The sequence below is a fragment of the Pocillopora damicornis genome, chromosome 4 (genome assembly GCF_964200805.1).
Source record: "Pocillopora damicornis chromosome 4, jaPocDami1.2, whole genome shotgun sequence".
Lineage (NCBI taxonomy): Eukaryota > Metazoa > Cnidaria > Anthozoa > Scleractinia > Pocilloporidae > Pocillopora > Pocillopora damicornis.
Window position 1 is genome coordinate 20,363,639 of NC_142673.1, and position 27,397 is coordinate 20,391,035.

The 27,397-nt window shown below is 38.8% G+C and overlaps 3 protein-coding genes across 3 annotated transcripts; 1 reads left to right on the top strand and 2 right to left on the bottom strand.

Annotated features, from left to right (window-relative positions):
• Positions 1 to 329: 329 nt before the first annotated feature.
• On the top strand, positions 330 to 5,478 carry LOC113685895 (uncharacterized). The gene is made up of 2 exons (XM_027203475.2): positions 330 to 408; positions 4,213 to 5,478. Exon 2 carries the CDS (start codon positions 4,318 to 4,320, stop codon positions 5,278 to 5,280), a length of 963 nt encoding a protein of 320 aa, XP_027059276.2. The 5' UTR covers positions 330 to 408; positions 4,213 to 4,317; the 3' UTR covers positions 5,281 to 5,478.
• Positions 5,479 to 5,668: 190 nt separating this feature from the next.
• On the bottom strand, positions 5,669 to 25,515 carry LOC113685894 (lutropin-choriogonadotropic hormone receptor). The gene is made up of 5 exons (XM_089204886.1): positions 25,334 to 25,515; positions 18,334 to 18,540; positions 8,303 to 8,374; positions 7,852 to 7,923; positions 5,669 to 7,271 (listed from the first exon to the last, which is right to left on the bottom strand). The coding sequence occupies exons 1-5, from the start codon at positions 25,369 to 25,371 to the stop codon at positions 5,810 to 5,812; spliced, it is 1,851 nt and encodes a 616-aa protein (XP_089061012.1). The 5' UTR covers positions 25,372 to 25,515; the 3' UTR covers positions 5,669 to 5,809.
• On the bottom strand, positions 25,479 to 26,543 carry LOC113685910 (adenosine receptor A2b-like). Its single transcript, XM_027203493.2, has one exon. The coding sequence runs from the start codon at positions 26,283 to 26,285 to the stop codon at positions 25,479 to 25,481; it is 807 nt and encodes a 268-aa protein (XP_027059294.2). The 5' UTR covers positions 26,286 to 26,543.
• Positions 26,544 to 27,397: the final 854 nt, after the last annotated feature.

Here is a 27,397-nt window from a genome sequence, read left to right on the forward strand (position 1 = left end):
TTAACAGCAGCTGCCGCTAACGTACAAAACTAGTTTTCGTTGTCGACTCCGATCTCAAGAGGTTGCTTCTCATGCCAGGAAAATTTGAATTTGTGTAATACCTATAATCATACTTGATGTAGATTTTTTTTCTCGATTCTTTTGGAATTTTCTGTAGAAAGATATTAGTTCATTTCAATTTGCGCATGGTCTCACTTATTCTTTATCCTAAGTTTTCGGGCTCCGACTGGTTGCCTAGATAACATTTGCATATCCCAAGATGGATTGCGGTTTCGGTGCATGACCATAAAAGAATTGCCCATTGTAAAGCCCCAATTATTCTCCTTGCGTATCAGAACGTTGTGTTATGTCTATTCCTAACTGCTTTGAAGGAAAAAGGAAACATTTTAAATTAAATGACGCTAGAAGGTAAGTAGTGATTTATGTAACTACAACTTGCTAGGCAACATTACTGAGTTTGTAAAAGGAGAGATTTTATTTAAATTTAAGCGAGAGAGTGGGAGATTAGAAACTGAGCTTTCTTAGGGGCAAAACTCTCGAGTACAGAGCGAATATAAAAAGAAAAGTAGATTGAGAGAGGAAAAACCAGTCGATTCTATGGTGAGGGAATGCTGGCCAGCTATCTAGGTGGAAAGGAAAAATGACGAATTCGAATTTTTAAGTATTTCAGTAGGAATAGAAAATAAAAATTCAGATGTAATCTACTTTAAGCGTGGGCTCGAAGCCAAAGCGAACAATGTTCACACCTTTAAAAAATTTGTTTATATTTGCGTCTTCAAGAGGTGTGTCTCTTTGTTTAGCTAGTCATATTTCAATTCGGTCAATTTCTATAATTTTTTTTCGAGAAAACTTCAGGGTAAAAATCTTGAAATTAAACAATGTGTACATGAAAAAGTGAAATGTGGATTGTCATAGCATGATTTCATGAAGTAGATTTGTAGACTTGAAATTGGCACTATTATATTATAGATATCCTGGTGTCGAATATTTTTCACTGTCCGTAATGACACTTTGGTTACGCCACCTAGGTGGTAAGAGAGCTTTTCCGTTTTCCTTCTAGAAGGTGACCTGGAATTATTTTAAATCTAACAATGCTTAGAAACGAAAATAATTTATGCTTTTATTTAAGATTTCTTGATAGTTTTAGAAATTGTACTCAATAAATGGCTCGTTCTAAAAAAACTGAGTGGTCATAATCTTACTTCGGTTTTAGAGTAATTTGTAGGCGGGGAAAATTGCAAAATGCAAAATTTGAGCGTAAGCTAATGACAAGTAGTCAAATGAATTAAATTTGGCCAAAACTGAGTTGACATCTTTCTTGAACACAGCATTTCGGCTTCTTTTTGCCAATTATTATTCAGTTTCTTAAACATTTTTAGTAGGTCATCATTAACAATACACTTGGCTTCTACGTAATCATGTAAAACATTAAACATTGAAACAGGTGCACGTCCAAATCTTCATGTAAAGGAAGATTCAAAAAGTACTCTAAGCTTTACATTTCCGATCAACGAGTCCTTTTATTTTTTGTTCGGATATTTACATTGAAGAGCTACAATAGAAATTAGGGCCTTTTGAAATTATGAGAGTACATCTGCAACCATGAACTGACAAAAGAAACGTGCTGTGGGTTAGTTGTATTATACTGAAAATTAGTCGCGTAGCAATCGTTTGTTCATATCAAGAAAGGCACTCGTAATCGAGTTAAGTTAGAGGAATTGGTTACATGCTATTTCGAGTACTCTTTGAGTGTTCCTTGTCAAGAGTGTAAAGCAACAATTTTCATTTGGTAAGACAAAACACGAAAAACACACAAATGATAACTTAAAAATAAGTTTTCTTTCATTTTCCTTCCAAAAATTCTTTGATTTTGCACAATTTTAGGAATAAAAAACATAAATGAAACAAAAAAAATCCTCCCAGATATGGAAGGAACAAATCAAAGACGCTGTCATTTAGTGCGGTACATTTAAGTGGACACCAAGGGCCGGTTATTTAAATGAGGTCTAACCCCAACCACGGCTTTTTCTTCGCAAGCAGTTGGCGTCAGGGATTCTCTATAGGAGGGTCGATTTAATTAAAAAATGCCCATCTACTATCAGCTTTCGGACGTCTTGGCGTACACTGTTCCCAAAAAAAAAAAAGATCCATATGAAAGGTTTGGCTAAATCGAAGTTGGTTTAGAACGCGGTTTTGTTAACTAACGATTAAACTTTGTTTAAACAATCAACCCCACATGTCGACAGTTCTGTGAATCCTCTCAAAAATCGATCAGAAGAGGCTTTCCCTCTTTCCCATGGGAGAAAGTCGTGCAATTAAGAAGTAATGAGCTATCCTCCTCGCTTGAACTCTGGAAAGGAGGGGGAAAGAATGTTTTCATAGTCTAGCGCGGCGGTGATTAATTTTATTTACGCTCATTACTTTTGCTTCAGTGACGGACTGAGCTGAGAAAGGCGGAGTGAACGTAGTTAGCCACAAACAGAACTTTCCCAACTCCCTTGTTTAGCAGCTATATTGCATTGGTGAAACAAAGGAACAGATTTTCAGTATGGCTGATGTGGCATCAGTTGAAAACATCGGCGCGCCTATTCGGACAGCGATGTTAAACTTGGGCTCACTTCATTATCAGCGGCTCAAAAAGCGGTCTAACCAGCGAAGTTGAGTGATAGTTTAGCAGGCTTCCAACGCAAAACTCTCTCCAGATGAACTGAATCAGGCCCTGGTTGTTCGAGGGTTGGATAACGCTATCCACTGGATAATTCTTTATACGGTGGTTAACGCTGTAGGTTTTGCTATCACTTATTCACACGATAGTAATTTATCCATTGGATAGCGTTATCCGACCTCTATACCAGTGGGCTTAGGACTACAGCTCTTATCTCACCCAGGCTCTTACCATTACCTATGATTAACTATTCATGATATGTCTTTTTTTCTTGCAGCGTTAGTTATGAATACAAAAATAATTGATAATATGAATTTGAAATTACCAGTATCTTCTAATCATGAGATTAGCAGCAGTATTTAAAAGACCCGGAGAATGGTTGTGTATATAGGTAGTAATGATAACGATAGAAATGAAACAAGTTTGACAGCTAAAGAGTAACAATGAGAGTAATCAGAGAGCTTACGTAAGCGTTCAGTGTACCGAGAAATTAGCCTAAGAACGTGATGCTAACTACATCATGAATAAAAGTGGAAATGTGATCATCGCAGTAAATTTTCCAATTTAAGCAATTGGAAAGAAGAAGCCTGAAAAAAATCAGGGCTTCCCGTTGAAGCCCTGATTTTTTTTTTTTTTTTTTTTTTTTTCAGGCTTCTTCTTTCCAATTGCTTAAATTGGAAAATTTACTGCGATGATCACATTTCCACTTTCATCTACAACCGCAGTACAAATATGAATTATTTCATATAAACTCCATTACATCATGAATAATTTTTGAATTTGACCAGAGCGAGAACTGAGATCAGCTGGGAATAGACTTTTTCCACTAAACCTAAGTACAACGAAAAAAATGAAAATTGTTAAGATTAACCAGGGTAAATGTAGCTGTTTCTACATTTCAGATATGTTATTCAAAATCATTTCATATTTCCACTAGCTAGCAATTAGAATAGTCACGTATCACGGCTACCTAAACAGGAAACTAGCTACAATATTTGTTATTTCTCTGATACATATAGTTCAGTAAGGAAATATTATCAGGATCTGGGAAAATTTAAACAAGCTACAGTGTTGTACACGTCGAGTTGCTCAAATTGTTGAATATTCGTTTCACTCTTTGAAGTGTGGTATCATGTATATTCAGTGATATTGAGTGATACTTGAATATGGTAGCTAATTTTGACAATGTATTTACGCAAAAAATTTCAATTAAGTCATGTTAGTACTGAATAATTTTTTTCGGTTTTGGTCGCTGAGGTTATGACTCGTGTTATCGTTTCTTGCAATGTGAAAACAGGTTAGGTGGCAGCAAAATACCGCTCTACTCCCATGTTAGTAGAGGTTAAATTCCTGTTTTGCATTTTGTTTTTGCAAAGCCGCTTGATATGATGATTGGGTCTATTCAAATAAGGACGAAAAGTTATTAATTCTGCGTGCTCGAAAATTGTGACATCTAGAAAGTCAGTTTAATCTAGAGGGGAACTCAGTTTTAAATTTAGTTAAAGTAGTGTTGTTTTTGTTCAAGGCTCTTTCTTTTATTCCGGTAGTTTTAGAGTTGGACGTTTTACACGTTAGCGGAAGAAAGAAAACTTTAACCATAACATCCCTCAAGGCTCCCTCATCATCAAGCTAATAACATCTGCCTTTAGAAAATGGAAAACGAGACAGTTCACTGCTCGTTCATCATTGATAGCCCTCTTAGGAGACTCCGTATGTTTCCCACGAACGTGGCGATGTTGGTGTTGAATGGTGTATTCTGCTTAACAGCCACGGTACAAAACATGCCCGTTATCGCTGCCATTGTCAAGACACCGTCTCTTCACACTCCTTCAAACGTGCTCCTATGTTCGTTGGCTTTAACTGATTTAACAGTAGGCTGCGTTGTTCATCCTGTTTTCGTAGCTTTTAAAGCACGACTTCTGCTGGGCGAGTTCTGGTGCCTCTTGTTGCTTGTCAAAGAAGGCTTGCTCATATACACCGGAATTCTTTCCATGTTGATTTTGCTTGCAATAAGTTTGGAACGCTTGATCGCTCTCCGTTTGCATTTGCGATATGGAGTCCTCGTCACTATTCCTCGTGTGTTGGCTGTGGTCATTGTGACTTTGTTGTCATGGGGTCTTGTTGTATGCACTTGGCCATTAGGTGTTAGCATCAACGTTGTTTCCTCAATTAGCGTCGCCATCATGGTGGTGGTCGCCGTTGCATTGGTCGCAGTTTGCGCCGAAATTTTTCGCATTTTACGGAGACATCAGATGGTGATTTGGAATCAAAATAAACTACAAGCTGAAATGTTCAGGTCAGCCTCACGAAGAAGGAAATCTGCAGCCGCCATTTTGTATGTTGTCGTTTTGTTTTTTGTCTTTTATTCCCTGAGCGCTTTTGCTACTATTCGTTTCATCTTTACTCAAGATTTCAACATATCCCAAAACATTTTGTGGGACATTGCAGAGATCTTGGCTCTCATGAACGCGAGTGTCAATCCCATTTTGTATTACTGGAAGATGGGGAACATTCGCCGCGCAGTGCGAAGCTTGTTCTGTGCCTCAAATCGAACTCATTTGGCAGCAAACAAAAGAACTGACTACTCAACAACTTTTAAGACCTTTAGGTTTTAACAACGACATGAAACAGTTTATACTAATCATACAGATCAAGTTCTTCTCTAGAAATCAAAAATTGCGTCAAAAACCCCTAGGAAGTGGTCATATTCCTACAACTCTATAAAGTTGTTTGTGGGGAAACAATGCATGTCTCAGCAGATGGTCAATCCACACCAAAATGATACTTGCAATAAAGCCTACCCCTCAGTGTTTGCTCTCAGTGTTTTAAGGTTTGAAGAACACTTATTATGCATTTCTCTATCAAGCATGTTTGAGTGAGAATATTACAGTTCCCCGTCGTAATCAGGTGGATATCCCCAATAACTATGGCCGAAATGTTAAAAAATACTTTACTGTGTGACTGTCATCATCATGAACTAAACTAATTAATTTCAAAAGCATCAAAACATCAAGATGCTAAGTGCTCCATAACAAATAAACAACTGTTAAAATTAACTCCTGTGAAATAAACGAAACATATTTCACGTCAGTGGTCACAAACGATGCTTGAGGCAGTTAAGGAAAATCTCCATCCGCTTCAGGTTCAGTTCAAAGTTTCCAGTGATCTATAAGTCTCACAGCTAACATTGTCATTTCCAACAATAACATTTGTTGAGGTAAGTTCCAGTCGTTCCGCAGCTGTAAGCGTCCATACCTGGGGCAAATTGTGCTGAGATCGTCGCAAAAAAGAGCACTGAAGCTTCTCAACATAAACTTTAATCTCTTTTCGGAATTTTGGATGTCTGAATGCACACAGGCAAGGGTTTAAGCAAGAATTGAAGCTGATAAACACAACTGGAGCCCAGGAGAGCATGATAAAATAGGTTTTAAGGCTTCGTAAAGTGCTTATACTGAAAGCTTTGAGGAGTTGTTCAGACCTGTACACAAACAGTAAAGTGCATACCATTGGTGATATGAAGAATATGAAGTTTGTAAAAACCATTATTGAAATGTTCTTAGCCAAGGTAGCCTTTCGCTTTACACCGGCACTCATGCCTGCTTTTCTAACATGGAGAAAGATGTGAAAGTATAAAGCAATGCTAATGACATAAAACAAAACAAGCAGGGCTGCAACAGCGAGGCCAGCCTCTGACGTGTCCTGTTGGTCAGGCCCGTTCACAAATGGCATCATGCATGTGAATTCGCCATGATATCTCAAACCGCCAACTTGGAAAACCGGCAGAAGCGAGTAGGCGATCGCAGCACACCATATTCCCGTCACACACTTAAGTGCAGTGGTCTTTCTCAACCTTACTCCCGGATTCATGCAATGCACTATCGATAAATAACGCTCCACCGTTGCCAAAAGAGAGCTTGAAACTGAGACTATTTGAGCCGTTGTGAAAATAACTCCCATTATGGTACAGTAATCATTAACAAATACGTCCATCCTAGGGTAGTTGCCCGCGTTAACTATAAATTCATATACGGTGTATCTGGCTATTAAGACTGAGTAAACACCCATAAAGATGTCACAAACACTGATATTTCCTAGCAAAATGAAGGAAGTGCTAGTGCGAAGCGAACGGCATCCGAACGAAATAAACATGACGACAAGGTTGAAGATTATTGCAATGGCGCCTAGAATGTACTCAGTGTAAAATAACTTTCTTGGTAACGTGTTGAGTGTGAGCTCATAAGGCAAGTAAATTTCTTCCGCGACGCAATTGTCTGACTCACATAAGCATTTTGGTGAAAATCCTCGTTTTACGAAGAGAAGTGACCTTCCATATTCAATCTCTTCCGGAAAAACATACTTCTCTGATGTCATTATGCACGCCGGGTCACTTTCATTTGAACTGACAAGTATTTTATTGTTAATCAATGTGCAGTTAGCGCAATTAATATTCCACGTGATCCCTCTAATTTCTTTAAGGTTGTGAACTTCAAAAATATTCTTGTCTGGGAAGTATAAATGGTTTCCTTTGAATTCTACTGTCTGTAGGGAGGGAAGGGTGTTAGCGATATCTCCTCTCCATTCGCAGAGGTCGTTAAAGGACAAGTCTCTGAAAAAGAGGCAGTGGTATAGTTGTCATTACGTTAAAAGTTTTTTTAACATTGGTTCCCACTACATCAGAACTTTAACTTTTAATAGCTACTGTTGGTCCTGAATTTAATCCCACTTTTCTATTAACTGCTACTGACGTATTCATTTATTGGGTCCAATCAAAAACGGTTTCGATCTTTCTCACTTCAGAGCATGCTAAAAACTCCAGAGGCTTTATTGTGCCAAATTTGTAATGAAGAGTAATCTGTGTACAATCTGCGTTCAGTCTCATCATTAACTTATTCCGGAGTCCACCAACGAAATTACTTGTTCTATCTCTAGGGTTCTTTCTTCCACGAGAACGCTTATTTGCGAGCCGATTTCTTCTGAAACGAACATTCAATTTTCGCAGTTATTTATTTGTATGAAACTGCTGTTAGGAACCCAAACATTTTGATGATATCCCTTCCATTTCTAAACTTGGATGATGAATCTGAGCATATATTTTTGACTGTCTCACCAGGCTCAAATATTACTCGCGAATTCTCGAACACTAGGTGAAATTGAATGATATCAGAAATAATTTAACGAAAACTCACAAGCGTAGAAGATTTGGCATAATTGGAAAGGTTCCTTCTTCAATGACACCGATATTATTTCCTAAAAGAATCCTGTGAAAGCAAATGTGGTCAATATCAAGCAGTGCTAACTTAAGTCATAATATGAAAAAACGATACTCCTCGGAAAATTCGGACCTGAAAGTTTATGTAGTATTTGTAGACGTAGTAGTAGTAGTAGCAGTAGCAGTTGTAACTGTAGCGATACAAGTCGTAGTGATAGCGGCAGCAGCAGTAGCAGCAGCAGTAGTAGAAGTAGTAGTAGCCGCATTAGTAATATAAGTCTTTGTTCACTAAGAAAAACGTGCAAAGTTTACAAAGGTGTAAATAATAAAACAAGAACAACAGCGGCAATCTGTATGAACAACTACTCACCAAAGAGCACTCAAAGAGCACTCTTCCCTGTTCCCTTGTTTAATTTTAAAATACTTACAAAGAGGAGATACTTTTACTTCTGTTCAGTACACAGGACGGAACTTCAACCAAATTGTTTTTGGATAAATCTCTGAAATCAAAATATGAAATAGACTCTGTTTAAATATAATGTTGATTTACCACTTTCGATCTTGTCTGGCTTCATGTAAGATTATCACAGAATTTTCGCGCTAAGCAACGCGGCTGCGCGAGGCAGTGCACTTCACAACTGTCACAACTTGCTTTTCAAGGGGAGACTTCGTCGCGTTCGGTATTAAGAAAATCACGTGAAAAGGGAATGAATTCAACAATATTATCCCGGAAATTCAAAGGAAAGAATGAAGGTAAGATAACTGATATATATATATATATATATATATATATATATATATATATATATATATATATAAATAAATAAATGTGGGGGCAGAGTCTACCTTGGCATAAAGTGCTCTGTGGTAGCAGAGCTGAGTATATATAAGTGAAGGAATCAAAGAGGATGCATCGATTCTCTGTTACTCTGAGTTTCGCGCCTAAGCGCTCGTCAGACAGAACAGAACAGAAAGTTCTGTCTGACGAGCGCTTAGGCGCGAAACTCAGAGTAACAGAGAATCGATGCTTCCTCTTTGATTCCTTCACTTATATACATATATATATATATATATAAGGTCTAACTTATTTTCATATCTTAATTTCAATACAAATAGAAGCAAAACAATGACTGCGAAGCAAACAAAATTTGTCTAGCTGTGTTCCGTAGGCCGCGAAAGACCTACGTGATTTGAGCTTAACCAGATATCAAACGAAAAGTCTTTAACACAAGCGTGCATGTTTTATTCAAGGAGAACCGAAAGATCCGCAACTTAACCAGACATGCAGATTGAAGTTTGTTTGAACAGGTATGCATGTCTCGCCATATCATCAGACACAATATTTATCCTTATTGATCAGTAGGCCGGAAAGTTTTTACGGTAGCTAACAATAAACTTCACTCTTTCAGTCAGGTAACTCTAGTCGTGAGAGAAATTGGTTTGTGATTGATATAGTTGTTGAGGGGTAAAACAACATGCTGGTTATTTACTTTACCAAGTCGTTTTCGCCTGCAGCTGACCTGGACGTGAGATTTTGAGATACCATCATCTGCGAAAAATCTCAAACGAATTTTAAACGCATAGTGAAAGTGTTCCCAAGGCCGCGTAGTTTACATTTTCGAAGTGTAAGAGAGGGACTAAACGGTATCGCTTACATAAACTATGTAATAACCACGAGGTTTATTCGGTGTGTTTTCAGTCGTCGAATGTTAGAGCGAGTTTAGTTTAGAACGGTCAAGTGTCGGCCGAGATATTTTCTTACATTGGTGGCAGCGGTCTGGGATTTTGAGCCGACAAGATGGACAAAGACCAAGTGAAAATACCCGAAGGTGCCGATGGCGGCAACCACCAGATTTCCCGCCGGAACATAAGCCGGAGAAACTGATGAAGAGTGAACCGAACGAAGGGAACAGTGACCTGCAGCAGTTAGTACAGGCGCTTAAGCAGAGTATGATGATGTCGAGTGAGGTAAGCGAAGCGAGGAGAAATGTACGAGCACCGCGTGTTTACTCAGCGGGACAGAGCTTTAAAACATGGTTATCCTAGTTCGTGCAGTATGCCGACCTTGTGCACATCAAGCCGTCGGATCGTCGAGCATATTTACTCACAATGTTGGACCAGCCGGCCTTTAAGGCGGTGGAACTTCTCAAGCTTTCAGAGTTCTTGTCATTTGACGATTTTACGGCACAGTTGATAAAGAGATTCGATTCGGGTAAGACGAGGGAGGACTACAAGGTACAGCTTATCCATTCAAAGTGGAGTTGGCCAGAGATCAGTTAATTCAAGGATTGGTAGTGAGTAATGAAATACGAGAGAAGTTATTTATCAGTCAACCGGGATCACTCGTGGAGGCAGTTCGCGTGGTTCGCCAATTAGAAAGCGCGCGTAAATCGTCAAGCGGCTCCGTCACTTGAGAAGAAGCAATCCATGAGTGTAGACAGCACCTCGGCTGGAAACAAGAGGATTTCGACAGAGATACGTGAGCTTAAGGAACTTGTTCTGGGCGTGAACGAGAAAATTAAGGAACTAGAAAGAAAAAACGAGACAAGGACAACAATAGCTCCGAGGCGCCGTGATGACGCGGTGTGCTATTCTTGCCACCGACGAGGTCACTTTGCGCGGGAATGTCCAACTAAAGTATCGGGAAACGTAAGACGGGGCCTGCGGAGGGCCAACCAGTCCCCGTAGGACAAGGTCAGGTAGGCCTAGTAGAAACTGATTTTATTATGGAGAATTTCGGAGTGTCTCGAAATGAAAGTGTGCTGTCCGTCTCATCAGAGTCTGGGATTTATGTTTCGGGACTTGTGAATCATCGTTTGATGTGTATACTGTTGGACACTGGTGCTACTGTCAGTGTGTTGAGTGAGAGTGCTTGGAAAAAAGTGGAATTGTTTTAAAACCGGAGCCAATTGCTGGAAGACTTACTACAGCGGACTGTTCTGGGAGAAACTGAATTCGCATGGGAAAGATTGAATGCTCCTGACCTGTTATAATAGTGCAAGGTTTAGCCCATGACTTTGTACTAGGATCAGATTTCTTTCAACACTATCAGTGTCAAATTCACTATGACACAGGAACTCTTGCAGTAGGAGATTCGGAAATTCCCATCAGATACCGCAAGACTACACCAAGTGTTTATAGAATCTTTTTATGTGCTGATGCAGAGCTAGAACCGGGGACTGAACAAGTGATAAGAGCTAGATTAGAAGGAGGTTATGAACAGAATTCCGGAAGCCCTGGAATCCTGGAGGGGTCAAAAGAACTACTGGGGACTTCTGAGATAGGTATTGCTCGTTCCCTAGTAGTGCCAAAGGCAGGACAGACTCTTGTTCGAGTGGCCAACTTCTCCGACAAAGTTGTCAGATTACGATCAGATCTCCCTGATGCTGAATACCATCCTGTCAGCGGTGTAAATGGCAGTGCTACTCCTACCGAAATTGGCCCCCGTCCATCAGCACCTAACCATCCATACTGCTCAGTTATAGACAGGAATATGGGAGATGACAAGCAGGAAAGTACAGGAAGAGAGAATAGAAGGGCAAAAGTTATTCAGCCAAATTCAGACGGGCTTTCAGAGGAGCAGAAAAGGCAATTTTACCTACTGACAGACGAATATGAGGGCATGTTTGCAATGAAAAATTCTGATTTAGGAAAATCAGATCTTATGGATTATCAAATTAACATTGGTGAGGATGCTCCGATTAAGCCGCTTCCTTGTCGCATACTACCGCACTAGAGGGAGATCATAGATCAACAGCTGGACGAGCTGCTAGCAAATGGCAAAGTTGAAGAGTCACAGAGTCCCTGGAGTAGTCCAGTTGTTTTAATAAGGAAACGTGATGGAAGTTACCGTATGTGCATTGATTACGGCGAAGTGAATTTTTGTACAGAGAAAGATGCAATACCGTTACCAAGGACCGATGACGTCTTGGAAGCACTGGGTGGTGGCCAATGGTTCTCCTGTCTCGATTTAGCGTCAGGGTATTGGCAGATGCAAGTAAAAGAAGAGGAAAGACCCAAAACAGCGTTCTCGACCCATCGTGGACAATTCCAGTGGAAGGTTATGCCATTTGGTCTCACGAATGGGCCAGCTAGTTTTACCAGATTGATGAATCTAGCGCTCGGTGAACTGACTTGGACACACTGTCTTGTGTATTTGGATGATATTATTGTCTGGGCCCCTACATTCGAGGAACATCTGCGTCACATACACATACACATACACACTTTATTGATGCTCCCTAAGTGGGCTTTTCAGCTCAATAGAATAAAAAAAATACAAATATATAAATTAATTGAGAATGTAAATACAATAATATTATAATTACAAAATATATATCAATAATATAATATATCAACTTAATAAAACATTTGCAAGATGACGTCTAAAATTCCTGGGGCATTTTAAGGACTTAATGTCATCATTCAAGGAGTTCCAGAGTTTGGCTCCTCTGAAAGCAAAGGAGCGCTGCCCTGTTGACAGGCGACATAAAGGTATATCCAAAGCACCAGATGATCGAGTTTGTCTATTATGGACTTGAGAACGTGATTTAAACATATCAGCAAGATAGTCTGGAACAAGCTTGTTAACACATTTGTGCATCATAGTAGCGTCATTTAGAATGAGTTTCTCTCTAATAGGAAGCCATTTCAACGATCGCAACCCATCCGAAATATGGTCATACTTTCTTAGTCCCAGAATAATTCGCCCAGCAAAGTTTTGGACTTTTTGTAACTTGTCAATATTGCTACTGCTGGTATTACTCCAGACAGTTGAACAATATTGGAGTTTACTAAAGACAAATGAATTTATTACTAACAGAAGTGTTTTCCTATCCAGGAGGTGCTTGATTCTGTTAATTTGGTACAATTTAAAAAGGCATTTAGAGGCAATCTCAGTGATATGTTGGTTATAACTGAGGTGTGTGTCGAGAAGAACACCCAAGCCCTTAACGACAGGCACAGGTGTTATTTCTTTGTCAAAAAGTGTTATACTGAATGATGACAGTTTCTTTAAAAGTTGTGGTAATCCAACAGCTAGAACCTTAGTTTTGTCCGGATTAATCAAAAGAGAGTTTTTACAGCACCACTGAGATATTCTCGTAAGATCTTCGTTTAAGGCGAGGATGGACGTGGGTAATTCGGCAGGTGAAAAGGACAAATACAATTTACAATCATCAACATAGGAGGCAGATAGACAACGTTTAGGAACAGAAAGGAGGTCGTTAACATAGATTGTAAACAAGACCGGACCTAAAATAGAGCCTTGCGGAACTCCGAACTCAAGTGGGAGTACTTTAGAAACTGCGTCACCGATTCGAACGCACTGTTGTCGGTTAGAAAGGTAACTCTGAAACCAATTCAACGCACCCTGGGAAAAATCGAGATTTTGTAGCTTGGATAACAAGATGTCGTGTCGAATACTATCAAATGCTTTAGACATATCTAATAAGACCATGATGGAAACTTTCTTGTTATCCATAGCCTGGAGCAACTGATCTGTAACGTACAACAGAGCGGTTTCTGTCGAGTGAAGCTTTCTATTTCCGCTCTGATGTGCTGCCAGTTTATTATTTCTAATTAGATGCTCCATAAGTTGTCCATGTACCAACCTTTCAGTGACTTTTGAGACTATTGGTAATAATGAGATGGGGCGATAGTTGTTAGGGACATCTGGATTACCGCATTTGAGAATAGGTGTAACCTCTGCTGTTTTCCATGCACGTGCAAATGTGTTGGTAACAAAGGAGTTATTCACGATGTGGGTAATTGTTGTTAGCGTACTGGGTAAACTGTCTTTAAGAATTCTAGAAGATATCTTGTCCATTCCAGGAGCTTTGTTAGATGGTAGGCTTCTAATCACCCTTTCTACCTGATTTTCCGTGACTTGATGGAGAACGAATAATTCGGGGCTAACGTCGGTGGATATGTGTAAAGGAGTCGGCACATCCAAATTTACATTAAGTCCATGATGTAAAGATAAGTCCCTGGCTTTTTGAGCAGTAATACTGCCGACGGAAATGAAGAAATCATTTAATTCGTTAGCTAACCCAGTGGGATCCTCAGAAGCCATAAAACTATCTTGTTGTTTACGTGGTAGACACCGGTTAATGATTTTCCAAATTGAGTTAGAATTTCCATTGCTATCCAGGATCTGAGTCCTGACGTGAACTTTTTCGGCCACACGAATCTCCCTTTTCACTTCTTGACGAAAAAATCTGTATCCGTTCCAGTGGAAAGGGTCATTTGTTTTTCCCGCAAGTTTGCGCCATTGGTCGCGCGTTCTCATTAGTTGACGAATTTCTGGTGTTATAAAGGGGTTGGGTTTAGATCTAATTTTAACCCTCTTGACTGGAGCATGTTGACTTAGTACTTCCAAGAACAGTTCGTTGAATACATCAACTTGATCGTTGAAATCGTCAAATAGGCTTATTATGTGAAAAGGCGCATATGACAAATCACGTAGGAAATTGTCGGCGCTGTAATTAGTATAGCTTCTAATAGTGACGTAACAGGGCTTAATCCTTGGCTTTTTTAACTTCAGCGAGATGTAAACAAGATTGTGATCGCTAATAGTTGACATAAGGACGTCGTTTGAAGCAATTAGTTTCTCATTCGTGGTCATCACAACATCGATTAACGATTCCCCATTCTCCGTGGCTCTGGTTGGTTGATTGATTAATTGGGTGAGGTTAAAAGTAGAGCAAAAATCGTTTAAAGCACGGGATTCTGCGTTATCTTGAAGGAGGTTGCAATTGAGGTCACCCAATATAATGACATCAAGACCTGACAGGAGGGATTCGATAAGACTGTTGGCAAGATCATCTATAAAATTTAATGGAGTACTCGGTGGTCGATATACTGTGCAGATGACGAATGACTTATAACAGCGACTTTGCACTTTTAGCCACAATTGCTGAAAGTTATTATCAGAAACTGAGGATACATTCTCCAGTGATGAAACTTTGTAGTTTTTCTTAATGTAAACACATAGTCCGCCGCCAGGTTTATGCGGGCCACGGTCTTGTCTATACAAAGTGTAGCCTGGAATATGAATGCTCTCGTTGTTGACTGAAGAATCCAGCCAAGTCTCTGATATCGTAAAGATGTCGAAATTATTTGAGACAACGGAATCCTTTAGCAGAGTGAAGTGTTCCCTGGACTTCAAGGAGCGGATATTTAAATGAGTAATCCTGATGTTTGACTTCGTGTTGCAAGGAAAGCTAATATTTGTGTTCGTCGATGTAGATGAAGAATTAGAAGTAGAGTTTGGTCCAGGATGTGGATGAATGTCGCCGCTAAGATTGTTTTCCAGGAGAGATGGGTTAAAAGACGCTGTTCCGTTAGCTGAGTACAGAAGCCGTCTTCGGAGAAACCGCCTTCGCTTCATTCTTATGTACCATGATTTCAATCCAAAATGGCGGATTCGGCAAAAACTACTAGGATCGAGATAAGACATCGAAGAAGGTTCTGGGGCGCTTCCCGGTGTGTCAAATCCATGCCCAATTGAGGAAAACCGCCAATTAGAGTAGTGGCTTAGATTGTTCAAGCAGCTGAACAGTAAAAACACGAGGAAAGTGAACATAAGAACGGAGCTAAAAATTAGTTGACCGACCGCCATCGCTGACCGCTGCGTCGCCTACGTTTAGTATTTGACAGGATACGAACTGCTGGTCTTAAGCTGACGTCAACTAAGTGTCAGTTTCTAAAGAGAGAGGTTTCGTTCCTTGGGCATGTTGTCTCTTCAGAGGGGATCAAAACTGACCCTGACAAGGTTGAGACTGTCAGAACGTGGCCAACCCCAGTAGACATCAAAGAGCTCCAAGCTTCCTTGGTCTTGCAAGTTACTATAGGCGGTTTATTTTTGGATTCTCAATCATCGCAGAACCACTCTATAAATTGTCTAGGAAGGGTGTTGCTTTCCAGTGGCAGATGGAACAAGAAAGTGCCTTCAATGAATTGAAACATCGCTTGACCATTGCACCCGTCTTGGCATATCCTGATTTTAGTCCCGATGCAGGATTATTCGTACTTGATACAGGTGCCAACCAACGCCTGGGCAGTGCCGCTGTTTAATCTCTATTGCAACCCGATGGCACTGAGCGTGTGATAGCTTATGTGAGGTGTTCTTTGAATGAGCACGAAAAGAACTATTGTGCAACTCGATTAGAGATGCTAGCTCTGGTAACCTATATGGACCATTTTAGCTATTTCTTGTTGGGACGAAAATTTCGCCTGAGGACTGATCATCACTCATTAGTCTGGCTAATGTCTTTTAAAGAGCCTCAAGGGCAAGTGGCCCGTTGGCCAGAGCGCTTACAGGAGTATGATTATGAGATACAAGATCGCCCGGGGAGGTTACACGACAATGCAGACGGCTTGTCTAGAAGGCCCAGACGACAACATGGGAATTTTCCATCGTGTACTCCAACAGGACTATCTCAAGTTAGTGTTGTTACTAGAGACGTTCCGACCAGTGAAACTCCAAGTAAAGTGAGAAATTGTTGGTCCCCAAAAGTGGTTGCACAGGCCCAAAGGAATGCTCCAGATATCAACGTGGTACTTAGTCATTTGTTGAAAGAGTGGAGGAAACTAGCTTTTGAGGAACTTCAGTCAATGAGCTATGTAGCCCGTGCTGTCTGAACCCAGTTTGAACTGATGTTGTTGCAACAGGGGGTTCTCTATATAAAGTCAGCTGGCCACACAACTCAAGCTAAACTGAGGATGGTTTTACCGAAACAGTTAGTGGAGAAGGCCCTTGTCGTAGGTCATGATGGCGTTGCTGGTGCCCACCTAGGACGAATGAAGACTCTAATGAAGATGAAAAACTAGATTCTTGGAGGCCTGGCATGACCAAAGAGGTGCATCGTTACTACGATCGATGTCTGACATGTGCCAAGTGTAAGCCAAGAGCAAAATCCAGAGCACCACAGCAGTTATTTACCTCTGGCAACCCCATGCAACGCATCCATATTGACGTTGTTGGTCCCTTGCCACGGTCTCGGAGAGGAAACCGCTACATTTTAATAGTTCAGTGCAGTTTTACTTAATGGGCTGAGGTGTTTGCAATCTCCAACCAGCGTGCCACAACCTGTGCAAAGGTGCTTGTAAGGAACTGGATCTGCAGATTTGGTGTGTCTGACAGCATTCATAGCCATCAAGGCCGTAATTTCGAGTCTAAAATGTTCTCGGAAATGTGCCAGCTGCTGAGTATTAACAAAACGCGCACCAGTGCTTATTACACCGAGGGCAACGGCCACGTAGAAAATCTGCACAAAACCTTAAGGAGCATGTTAAAAGGTAGAGTGGAAGCTAATCCAGCTACATGGGATAAGCACCTTGATTTCTGCATGATGGCCTATCGCAGTAGTGTTCATTCCTCCACGGGGCACACCCCGTTCGAGCTCATGTTTGGTAGAGAGATGAGGATACCTTTGGATGTAATGGTTGGTGGTGCCGAAGACAATGAGTGTTCCTATACTTTCTTCAGACGCTTGAAGCCAAGCAGAACATGGAAAAGGAGCGGATAAGGAAACTGAAGCCAAAATTGTTAAAGAAAGCAAAGGCATTGCGGAACATTTATACAGCCTTAATTTACGACATTTTGTGTTTTCTGTTTTGTTTCGAGAACTTAGCGTTTCAAGTTTCTTGGGACAGTTTTTTCCTGTAGTTTACTCTGAATCAGGAGTTTCAAGCTTATTTGATGATGTAAGAGAGGGACTAAACGGTATCTCTTACATAAAGTATGTAATGACCACGAGGTTTATTCGGTGTGTTAATTCGTCGAATGTTAGAGCAAGTTTAGGTTAGAACAGTCAATAGTCGGCCTTGATATTTTCTTACAGAAGCTAAAGGCGTCGACAAATTTTTTTGCTAAAATCTGATTATTATTTTTGTCACGCCATCAGCTAAATTCGTGATCAAATCATTGAATTTATAGCCAGCATATATATCCAGCAAACGATAAAATTGGGCTAGAGCGAACACATCTTGTTTGCTATCAAAGGTTGTGAAATTTGTTATTCTTAATTATTTGAATAAGTTCTCCAAAATCTGCTGTGAAGCTGTGTATGTAACACAGCATGCTATGTCCATTTATAGAAACAACATTTGATGTTGTGTTTTGCTATCATTGACTGTCACGAAACATACATGTAGTGTAATATGTTAAGTCAAAGCAAATTTACCTTTAAACCCTTCTGAGTTTAGGGACTTAGAATGATCAGATGATCTTATTTTATAGAATGAAAAAGTGCAAATTGATCAGCACTGTGTGATCTTAAGATTTGAAGTTTATATAATTTTTGACAATACAGTCTTCCATCTAGAAATATGAATAGATTTATTCATAAACGTATGAAAATAGAATTTCTGCATCCAATAGAACTAGCGGTGAATCCTTATATAAAACAATAAGAGCTATACTGTTATTACGGACTCTAAATATATATTTACTTACAACATCATGATGTTGTTGGGAAGAACGAAATTTTCACACTTGTCCATCATTTGCAAATCACATTTGGCCATGGCAGTGTAGTCTATGAAAGAACAGTTACAGTAAGCAGGGCAGGAATGCCAGAATGTTTTATTCCCAGGCCATCCTCCTGTTACCATTCTCAAGTGAAAAAGGGGCAAAATGGCAAAAATCACCCGATCAATCATTCTGTAAGAGAACATAAGATAGATATGTAGATTATGCTCATACAGCGAGTTTACTGACTCGAACTTGTCTCCATGGTATCCAGAATGACAGAATGATCCTATTGCTTGGTAGTAATTATTACTTTGTTGTCCTAGATGTTCCATGTAACAGATTTTTGGAATTGAGGATATTTTTTCAATAATTTCTATTATTTTTGAATTTGTACAAATGAAAGTACAGATTGAGCGATAAGTCTGCCAAAATGTCGGATTACTTTTTCTGGTGGAAATTCTAATTACCCTGTCATATGCTTTACTCAATTAATGTTGTCTATTTTGCTTTGTTGCATAGCAACTTTAAAGAAATGATAAAAAAACGGATCAATAAGCCATAAACTCTAGACCTGAAGAAAGAGAATTATGTAAATTTAATTTCTCTGGTGAAAGATGCTGTTTATAAATCAAAATTGGGGTACTAAATGTCTTATAGCAGGCCACAAACTGTGTGTAAGTAAAGAGACTGACTTGATCCTTAATTTCTTGGGAATTAAATATAGCCCCTATCCCTCCTTACCTTAATTGAAAACTCAAGCATTTAGACAAGGCAGCTTTTTAGTCTGAAGGTATACTTATACAGGAACAATGCTCTTTAATATTGTAGGTTTTTCAATGGAAATAATGTATGCAATAAAGCTTCACTGGGTTTCTTATCAGTTCCCTCCACTTCTTCCCTGATAAGCCCCCTTCTTCAATAAGGCCTCTGTCTGGAAGCCTTTGAAATAATTAACCCTTCCCTAGGAAGGAAAATTAATCACATGTTAATTATGAGTAAAACCAATTCAGTTTTTCAATTTCGTGTGCCCGGATTGTTTGTACTATGACATCTGTATTTAGTAAAAGCCTTCCAAATGATTATGCTGTCATCACAAAACTTGATATTCTCACATTTATGAGTTTAGTTGGAACTTCGCAAAAGTCATGATTTTTCCCTGTTAAATAAATTATGATTTTACCAAGAAGTTCATGACCTCGTGTAGTTTTCGTTTGACTGTGATGTATTCTGTTAACATGTCTTGTGAACAAAGATAGTCCCTACAGTTACCATCTCTGTCCCAAAAATTTTACTTGCAGGGAAAAGAATTCCGTACAATGTTATAAAAGCAAATTAAAATTTTTATGTACATTCTATTTATGCATATGACGTCGGAAGACAAGGTATATGATTACATGTTTCTCTTTCCTAAAGCTGTAATGTTCGAAGTTTTCCTACTTCGCCTTATAGTAAATAATTATTGAACACTGTTATGCGCAACTCTAATTTTATAACGTGATAATGTTTGTATTCAAGTAAAATAATTTTCCAAGGGCTTTTGTTATTTTATCCATCTACATGCACAACCTTCAGAGGACGATGATCGACAAAGTGCATCAGAACTTATCCATTGCGCTGTACCTTTAAATTTTGTCCCACGTCGGTAAAAGTTACAGGGCACCCATAGGAGTCCCATGTGTATTTTTTAAGCCTTTGCCTTCATTGCTCCTACATGTAAATGGCCATTTTAGAGATCGTTTAGCAAGCTCTTTGTGATCGATTGCGATCCGCTTCGCGCGATATTATTTCTTTTAAAGCGATAGGTGACGCCATAAAGTTAATGAAACCAAAGAACCATAAAGCGTTGGAAGAACTTTGAACTTATGTTTTCAATTCTTCTTTAAAAAACAAAACATGAAAATGAAGACGAGGTAGTGTTTATTTTACGTGGTGATTGAGGGCAGATCTTGCATGAATTATGGATGAGGTAGAGAGTTTTTAAAATGTTAAAATCTGGTCCTTTGCAATCCACGAGCTAAGCTATGAAACTAAGGAACGTTTATTTCTTAGTTTTACAGGCGCGTTTCTCACCTCTTGGCGCAAAACTGAATGATATAAAGATCGGAGATACATAAATTGAAAAGCAGCTGTCAACATGTAAATTCAACCCTGAAATGAGGTGGTCGAGGAAACAGTTTCTTAGATTAATTACTGTGTGTTCTTGGTCTCTTAAAGAACTAGGAATTATTTTTCTCGGTATAAAATTCGGAGATTAATGAGAGGTTTTGCAAAGCTAAATGTTCGATCAGTCCACGGAAAGATTTTCCTGCAGGTTTTCCTTTGTTTATTAAATGTTTCTTATTCTGTAAATATTGTTTTATTCGTGGGTATCCTGGATTAGGAATTGTTTCCGGCAGAGTAATAATCATTTAGTAACTGCTAACTTTATGTAAAGAAGAAAAAAAGGCTTTGTTTATGGCTAGCCACAGTATGTCAAACTGAAGCATAAGTTTTGAAATATTATGAGGTGTTTTGGGACCAAAAGAAACCAAGCCAACAAAACAAACAAAAGGATTCCCTTTACTTGGAAATGTATTTCACAATCGCCCAAATATCAAAAAAGGGAAAAAGAGACTTCAATGCTTTGGAAATCCATAGATCATTTTAAGACGTCTGACTTGTTGACGAGGGAACACAGCCTATGATAAATGATCAATCGTATTTTTTTTTGAACTGGAACTGATAAATGCGCTTAGTCATCAACAAGGTATAGCAAAAATGAGAGTTATAAAAGTCATGCTTACCTTTGAATTGCCACGTACTAGTTCTGACTCCACTCCTTTATTCTCACAGTTTGTCGTTTCAGATATTTGTCCCGGAAGCAGAGAGTTTTGGTGTTCTGCAAACTGATTCTTTTCGGTTTGTTAAATTAAAAATTACCAGAGAGTTTTTTTATTTGATGTAAACCCATGTCAATGTTTATCAAATTTGCATTTGTAATCAGGGTTCCAGTAGAGCATGTGGTCGTCAAATGTCAGAATTCGATTGGCTGTGGAAAGATTTAAGTAGTGCATATTTGATTAAGACTTAAATGAGAAAACGACCCAAAAAGACATTTTTTAAAACCTTCATTAGTGCGAACTAAAATCTGTTCTCACGGTTCTTGAGCTGCATTATTTTCAATTCACACATTTTCCACTCCTTCGAAAAGTTTTTAAGTCTTATACAGTAAAGCTAAAAACGTTAAAATTTAGTGGAAGTACCGATTTATTCGATGTGCTTACGTTAGACGACTAACAATACGTAGCACACATACGTTTGGTATCCAACTTCACTTTTGTTGAACACTCAGATGATTATTCCTAGTTGAATAGAAAACAGTATCCCTCTAAATTTTCTCAAGATTTAAGTATATCATTCTGATTTCCTTTGTAAGTGTAACAATGGATGTTATTTATGAGCAGCAAAGGATCTTCCACATCAAATATGTCAGATCTCTTACTGCCGAGTCCGGTAGGCAATTTGTAAGCTACTTATTGTCTTTAAGCAGAGTTACACCGCTAGGGGTTTCCATAAAATCAGAGTAACCTTACATTGGAGCAAGCTCCCGTTGCTTTACGAGGTAAAGGGAGGTTATAGGCCTTTCTGATCTATCTGGTGTCGTTTGTTCAGTTTTATGGAAAAATGTTGTTCGGATCGTGAAAACAAAATGACGGCGTACTGTGTAGTTGTAATCTCTACTAACCATTTGTTTGAACAAGAATTTACTTGAGGTAGAATTTGAACAAAGAATAGGATGTGAGTATCAATTGACCGTAAGATATCAAATCCAAATACGTCGGAATATTTTTAATCTTGCAAAGAAAAGTTATACATTCTTTGCGTGAAGAACGTTAATGAAATGGTAAAATATAATTTACTCAGGCTAAGGCCATTCATATCATTTTCTTTGTGACCTGCATCATGGGCATCTAGCAGTATATTGAAGGTTATTATCTAAATAAATGTGTGATGTTTTGCATGGTTATATCCGGTGTGCAGATACTTAGTTTAAGGAATATTTTGTTAATAACGAACGCTGATAACTAACCGAAAACTCAAACTGATCTAATTTCATAAAGGCCTTGAGAGAATAGCTGACCAAGTGGTGATCTAAATTTTAACACCAAGAAATCGAAGCGGAGGCGGGCAAACCAGCAGATTCGTTTTTTCATTTTGACATCGTAATCGAAAAATAATAAGTCAATTTCTCTATTCTCGAGGACTTTTAAACCGATCCACCAATCGGAAGTCGGGGCGCGAGCTTCTTATTTATTGCATCTCAGTAAAAAGTAGCTGTCAGTTTGGTGTCAAACGAAGATTTCGCATTTATACGTAATAATTCACTTATTTTATTCTCAAAGCTACAGATTTGTCTTTTTGGCAAATGAAACGATTTCTGTTTGAAGCAAGCATAATTTTGAGTGCACTCTCATGGCAGCGTGCTTCCAAGTCTGATCTACGAATTACATGGCTATTACTTTTTTTTTTAAATTGGAGGCCACTTCCACTGAGTACACCCTAAGCACTAATCGGTGATTTGCATAGCACTCATGACCACCTTTAGAAACGCTTACCTCGAAATACTAGCTATCTCACTCGTAATCATGAAAATCATTAATTTATCAAGCCCTTGAATACGCGTAAAAGCCATTTGAGACTCCTAAGTGCAAGTAGGCGGATCAGCAGACGTAATTTAAGACCACTTACTCTTACGTGTAGGAGAGAAAATCTTAAGCCTGGTCTTAGTTTTTTCGTCCGCTTCTAGCTGTTTGTAGCCTTTGTCGGCTAGTAATTCCCTTGTTGCTTACTGTTCAACCGGATTAGTTTAAGACCAAATTCAAAGCGCCGCTAGAAACAGAGGAAACTCGTATGAAAGGCTACTGGAAACTATTTTGTCATTGCTGTCCCTCATTGTGAACAGAAATTAGTCGATGCAAAGTAATGACCCTATTTTATCAGGTGGATGGATCTAAATGTTGTTATTATAAACGCCGAAAGTTTAATTAAAGCTGACTCTAGTATAAATTTACAGGTGGCTTTTAAACTACTTTAACAACCTTCTAGGCATAAAAGATAATACACCGTTCAGCTTTGGGACGCAATTACACTTGTTGAGCAATGTCTATCGGTCCGCTAATGACTAGGTAAGTGCCAGTAAAACAATTTCGTCCTACTTCATATGGTTAGTGATAATGACAAGTTTTAAGTTGGCCATTTTTCATCTCTAAATCTCTATTGACAGCGGCCAAGCGATTTTTTAAATACATTTAAACGGTACCGAACCTCAGTGGTTTGAAATGTCTTACCAGGAAAACTAGTAAATGTTGAGTTGTTTCTATGCGCATTTTGATCACGAAGTGTTTTGTCTTATTATAGTTTCTAAATGCGATGTATAAACAATTTTTAGAAAAAAGACTTGAGAAGGCGCAAATGAGGAAATGAAATGAAGAAACGAAAAAACGAAGGACACGATAGTTAATCAAGAACGAAGCAAGTTGAGGCATGGGAACAACAACTTTCTTACTCTAAATAAAAGAAACTCTCGGCAATAACTCTTTCAAATCTAATGAAACCGAAAAGCAATTAAAACTTGCAGCATTTTCAGCTGTCACCGGTACACCATCTATTGAATGATTTTTTAGGAAATTAACTTTGCATCATTTTTCCGGATTCAATGACCGTTCCCTTTTGAAGTGAACCTGAAATCGAAAACACTCGCTTTTTTATTACCCTTTCATGGGTTCAACTGTCTTAGAGGCCGCATTTGCCGCACTTGCCGCACATGTATAATCCGTCGTAGACCAACTGTTGCGGAGTAGTTTGTCCAGTTGAAAAGACTAGCTTTGAAACTTCCGTAAAACAGCGGCTATTGCCACCGCTGGACTGTTCTAACTATATGTTGTTCCGATATCGCCGGGTGTTTAGACTTTTAAGGACAATCGGTATTCGCAGTATAAAACATTAGTTTAACGATGGGATTCCCAAAGGTAGGTCAAACTTCATTAAAATAATTGATCATAGTATCATGTCAATCACGCCTGAGTCATAGCACTTTTACAAGTTTTAAGTCTTGCTTTGCAAATCATCACAAAGAAACCAAAGGGAAAGCCCTTTTGTTCATCTGTGAAAATTGTTTATGCAGATGGCCACTTTTAAGAGGAATTCAAATGTCAGTGAGGTTCCATTAATTTGTTATCACAAATGCGAGAGTTAATATTTACACTGTAAAGACAAAATTACACTCAAAGAAGAACTGAACTACTCACCAATACCATTTTGATTTTTATGAGTTTAATTTTTGTTATCAGAAAGCTAAGGTTATTTACACAGATTTTAGACACATGGTTAAGGTTTCCGTGCAATATTAATTCTCCGTAGCAATTCTTTTTTGTTTCAAATTTTCCAAATAGCAAATAAATAGCTTAGAAGCTAAACCATTTTTACATTTTGACAGACAGCTGGTCGATCTCGAAATATCTTGCAATCTTTTCGAAAACAGATTATAACACAAACATTTTTTTTGAACCTGATCAAGCTATATTAGAATTTATTTTCAGCTAAGACGATTTACAAAGTGTTTCTTGATGAATACAAGCCGTAACCTTTTTGGATTGTAGTCCTCTTTCTTGTTTACCAAATCATCTCAGCGAAAGTTGTACGCAAATATAATATAATAAAGAAATTTTTTCCTTCAAAATTTTGGTGCGATTATCGTGCAGTTTAGCCGTCTGAATTAGTTACTTGCTGCATTTTAAATTATTCCTCTTAGGATTAAAGTATTACGTCCCAGATCGCTTATCGACAGAAATGATTTTATAGACTTAAGCATTATCAGGTATTCGAAGTGATGGTCTCACAATAAAAATTTTCCATGATCGGGAGGCACCTGCCCTAACGTTTGTGCTTTAACTAACTTTCCAAAAACAAAAATGAAAACCTAAATTTATCTTTGAATACGTACCTGTAGTTAAAAATTTCCTTTCTTAAAACTGCCACCATCGAACTATTTGCACTAATTCATCTCTTTCACCAATTGGTAGAAGATTACTGAATACTGTCATGTTCTTATTTTTCAATGATGCTCAGAGTAAGCAGTTATTGAAAATTCACTTTGCAAGGTGTACCATTCGAAGCAAAGTTCTTCTAAACTGCTGATTGCGCCATACGATTACGCAAGGATTCATCGCGGAACTAGCAAATAGGAGTGTGTAAGCCCATTTCAGTCGGTTTTCTTCTCCTTTTTCCATCAAATCGAGTACCACATCGGGCAAAAAGCATACTAAGGTAGAGCCAACTAAGATAGCAGAGGTCAATGCCGTTGCATTTTCTTGTTCCATGGTGGCGACTTGTTGATGGTAATTGGCTGTTCTCGCCTGTGCCAAAATTTTTCCTCGACGTCGTTTCCAGGACACCCACAGGATTCTAATGTAAGTAAAAATCAGAAGAAGAATCATCAAACCATGGACGTAAGGACCAGCAACTTTTCCTGGTTCCGTTGCGAGGGTAACCCCAGCTATTATGGAAAAAACCCACGTCAACCCTATGTACACGAGAAGACTGTTCTGCGACACTGAAAGAAGATGATGGAAAGGCCTTGCCAAAGCCTTCATCCTGTGATAAGTTATTGTCGTAAGGTTGAGGAAAACTGCGTGGAGGCCTATGAACGCTATAATCTGAAAGGCTGTCAAGTAGCTGGTGCTGGTCTCGTTGCTAAGGTAGTATATGTACACTGGTTGTGCAATCAGGCAGTTGGCAAGATCTGCAACTGTCAGAGAGACGATGAGCAAATTCAAGCCCTTTTGAAGCTCTGGGTTTTGGTAAATCGTCACGATCAACGAAATGGTCATACAAGTGCCAAATATACTGAGAACAGCATTGATTATACTCAGGCAAACAACTTGTGCAAATCCCATGTGTTAGATTGGATTTACACTCTAAGATCAGTGCGACTTTCGACTTGAGATTGGGATTCAATCTGACGCCGACTGCTCTGTATTTTAACGTACTTAAATCTGTTTATGCCAGTTGAGGTTTTATTTAGTTTTGAGTATTTTTAATTGTCTTAAGTAATCTATGATTACACTGGTTTTGGTTTACTTAACTCCGTGATTGGTGCAGAAAATCCGCACCACCCTTTCAACCAATCGGATACCAAACGTAAGTAAACCGTGACTTTTTCACTGGTTTTTTACGCGTTTGCTTGTTTGTAGCTTAACTCCCACTCCCCACCATCCGTCTTTCTTGTGATATCTTATCCTTTGTATTGATTGGTTATCGATCCTATACTAGTCTTTGTTTCACGACGCTCAATCCAAATTCTCCAATAACTTTTTGTGGAGAATTAGGAGGTGATCCTCAGTTGATATTCTAATGTCAATAGAGGCTTGTTGAGGTGAAATGTTTACTCTAAGCGATAAAGTAAAATATTCTTTATTATTTCAGGATCATCTTGTAAAGGGTAGCGCGGAGAACATAATTTCCTGTTCGCTAGGTATGATTAACGTACTGCCTTCGTAAGTTGTCTATATGTGTAAGGCTTTTGTATTTAAGTTCGCTTTTATGAGAAGGTTACTGATTGAACATTTGATGTGAAGTGTAGAAAGCAATCGATGGCAAAAGTGATGCATCGCGCACAAATAGCAAGTAACCTACTTTCGTGCGCTTGAAATGCCTTTTTAGGTTTAAAATTTATAAGAAGGTGACCAGTTTTTTTTTGTAAAATAATCTGCAAGCCAATGTATGCGTTCAGCATTTTGTTGGAAGTACCTCGTAACTCTCTATTTAATGAAATCATAACTGTCGATCAGCGAACTGTTGTGATGATTTTCGATGTCAAACGTCGATCTATAGAGGAAGATTTTTAAGCACATCGAACCATTATACTCGACGGTTGAATTGCACCATAATTGTCGCGCAAATATTGCAGTTATGCAATCTAGGGTTTGAGGATAATCAGGCCATACAAACTCAACTTCTCATCCAATTCTTTTTACTGAATTAGGAGTCCTTGCGTTCGTTTTTATTG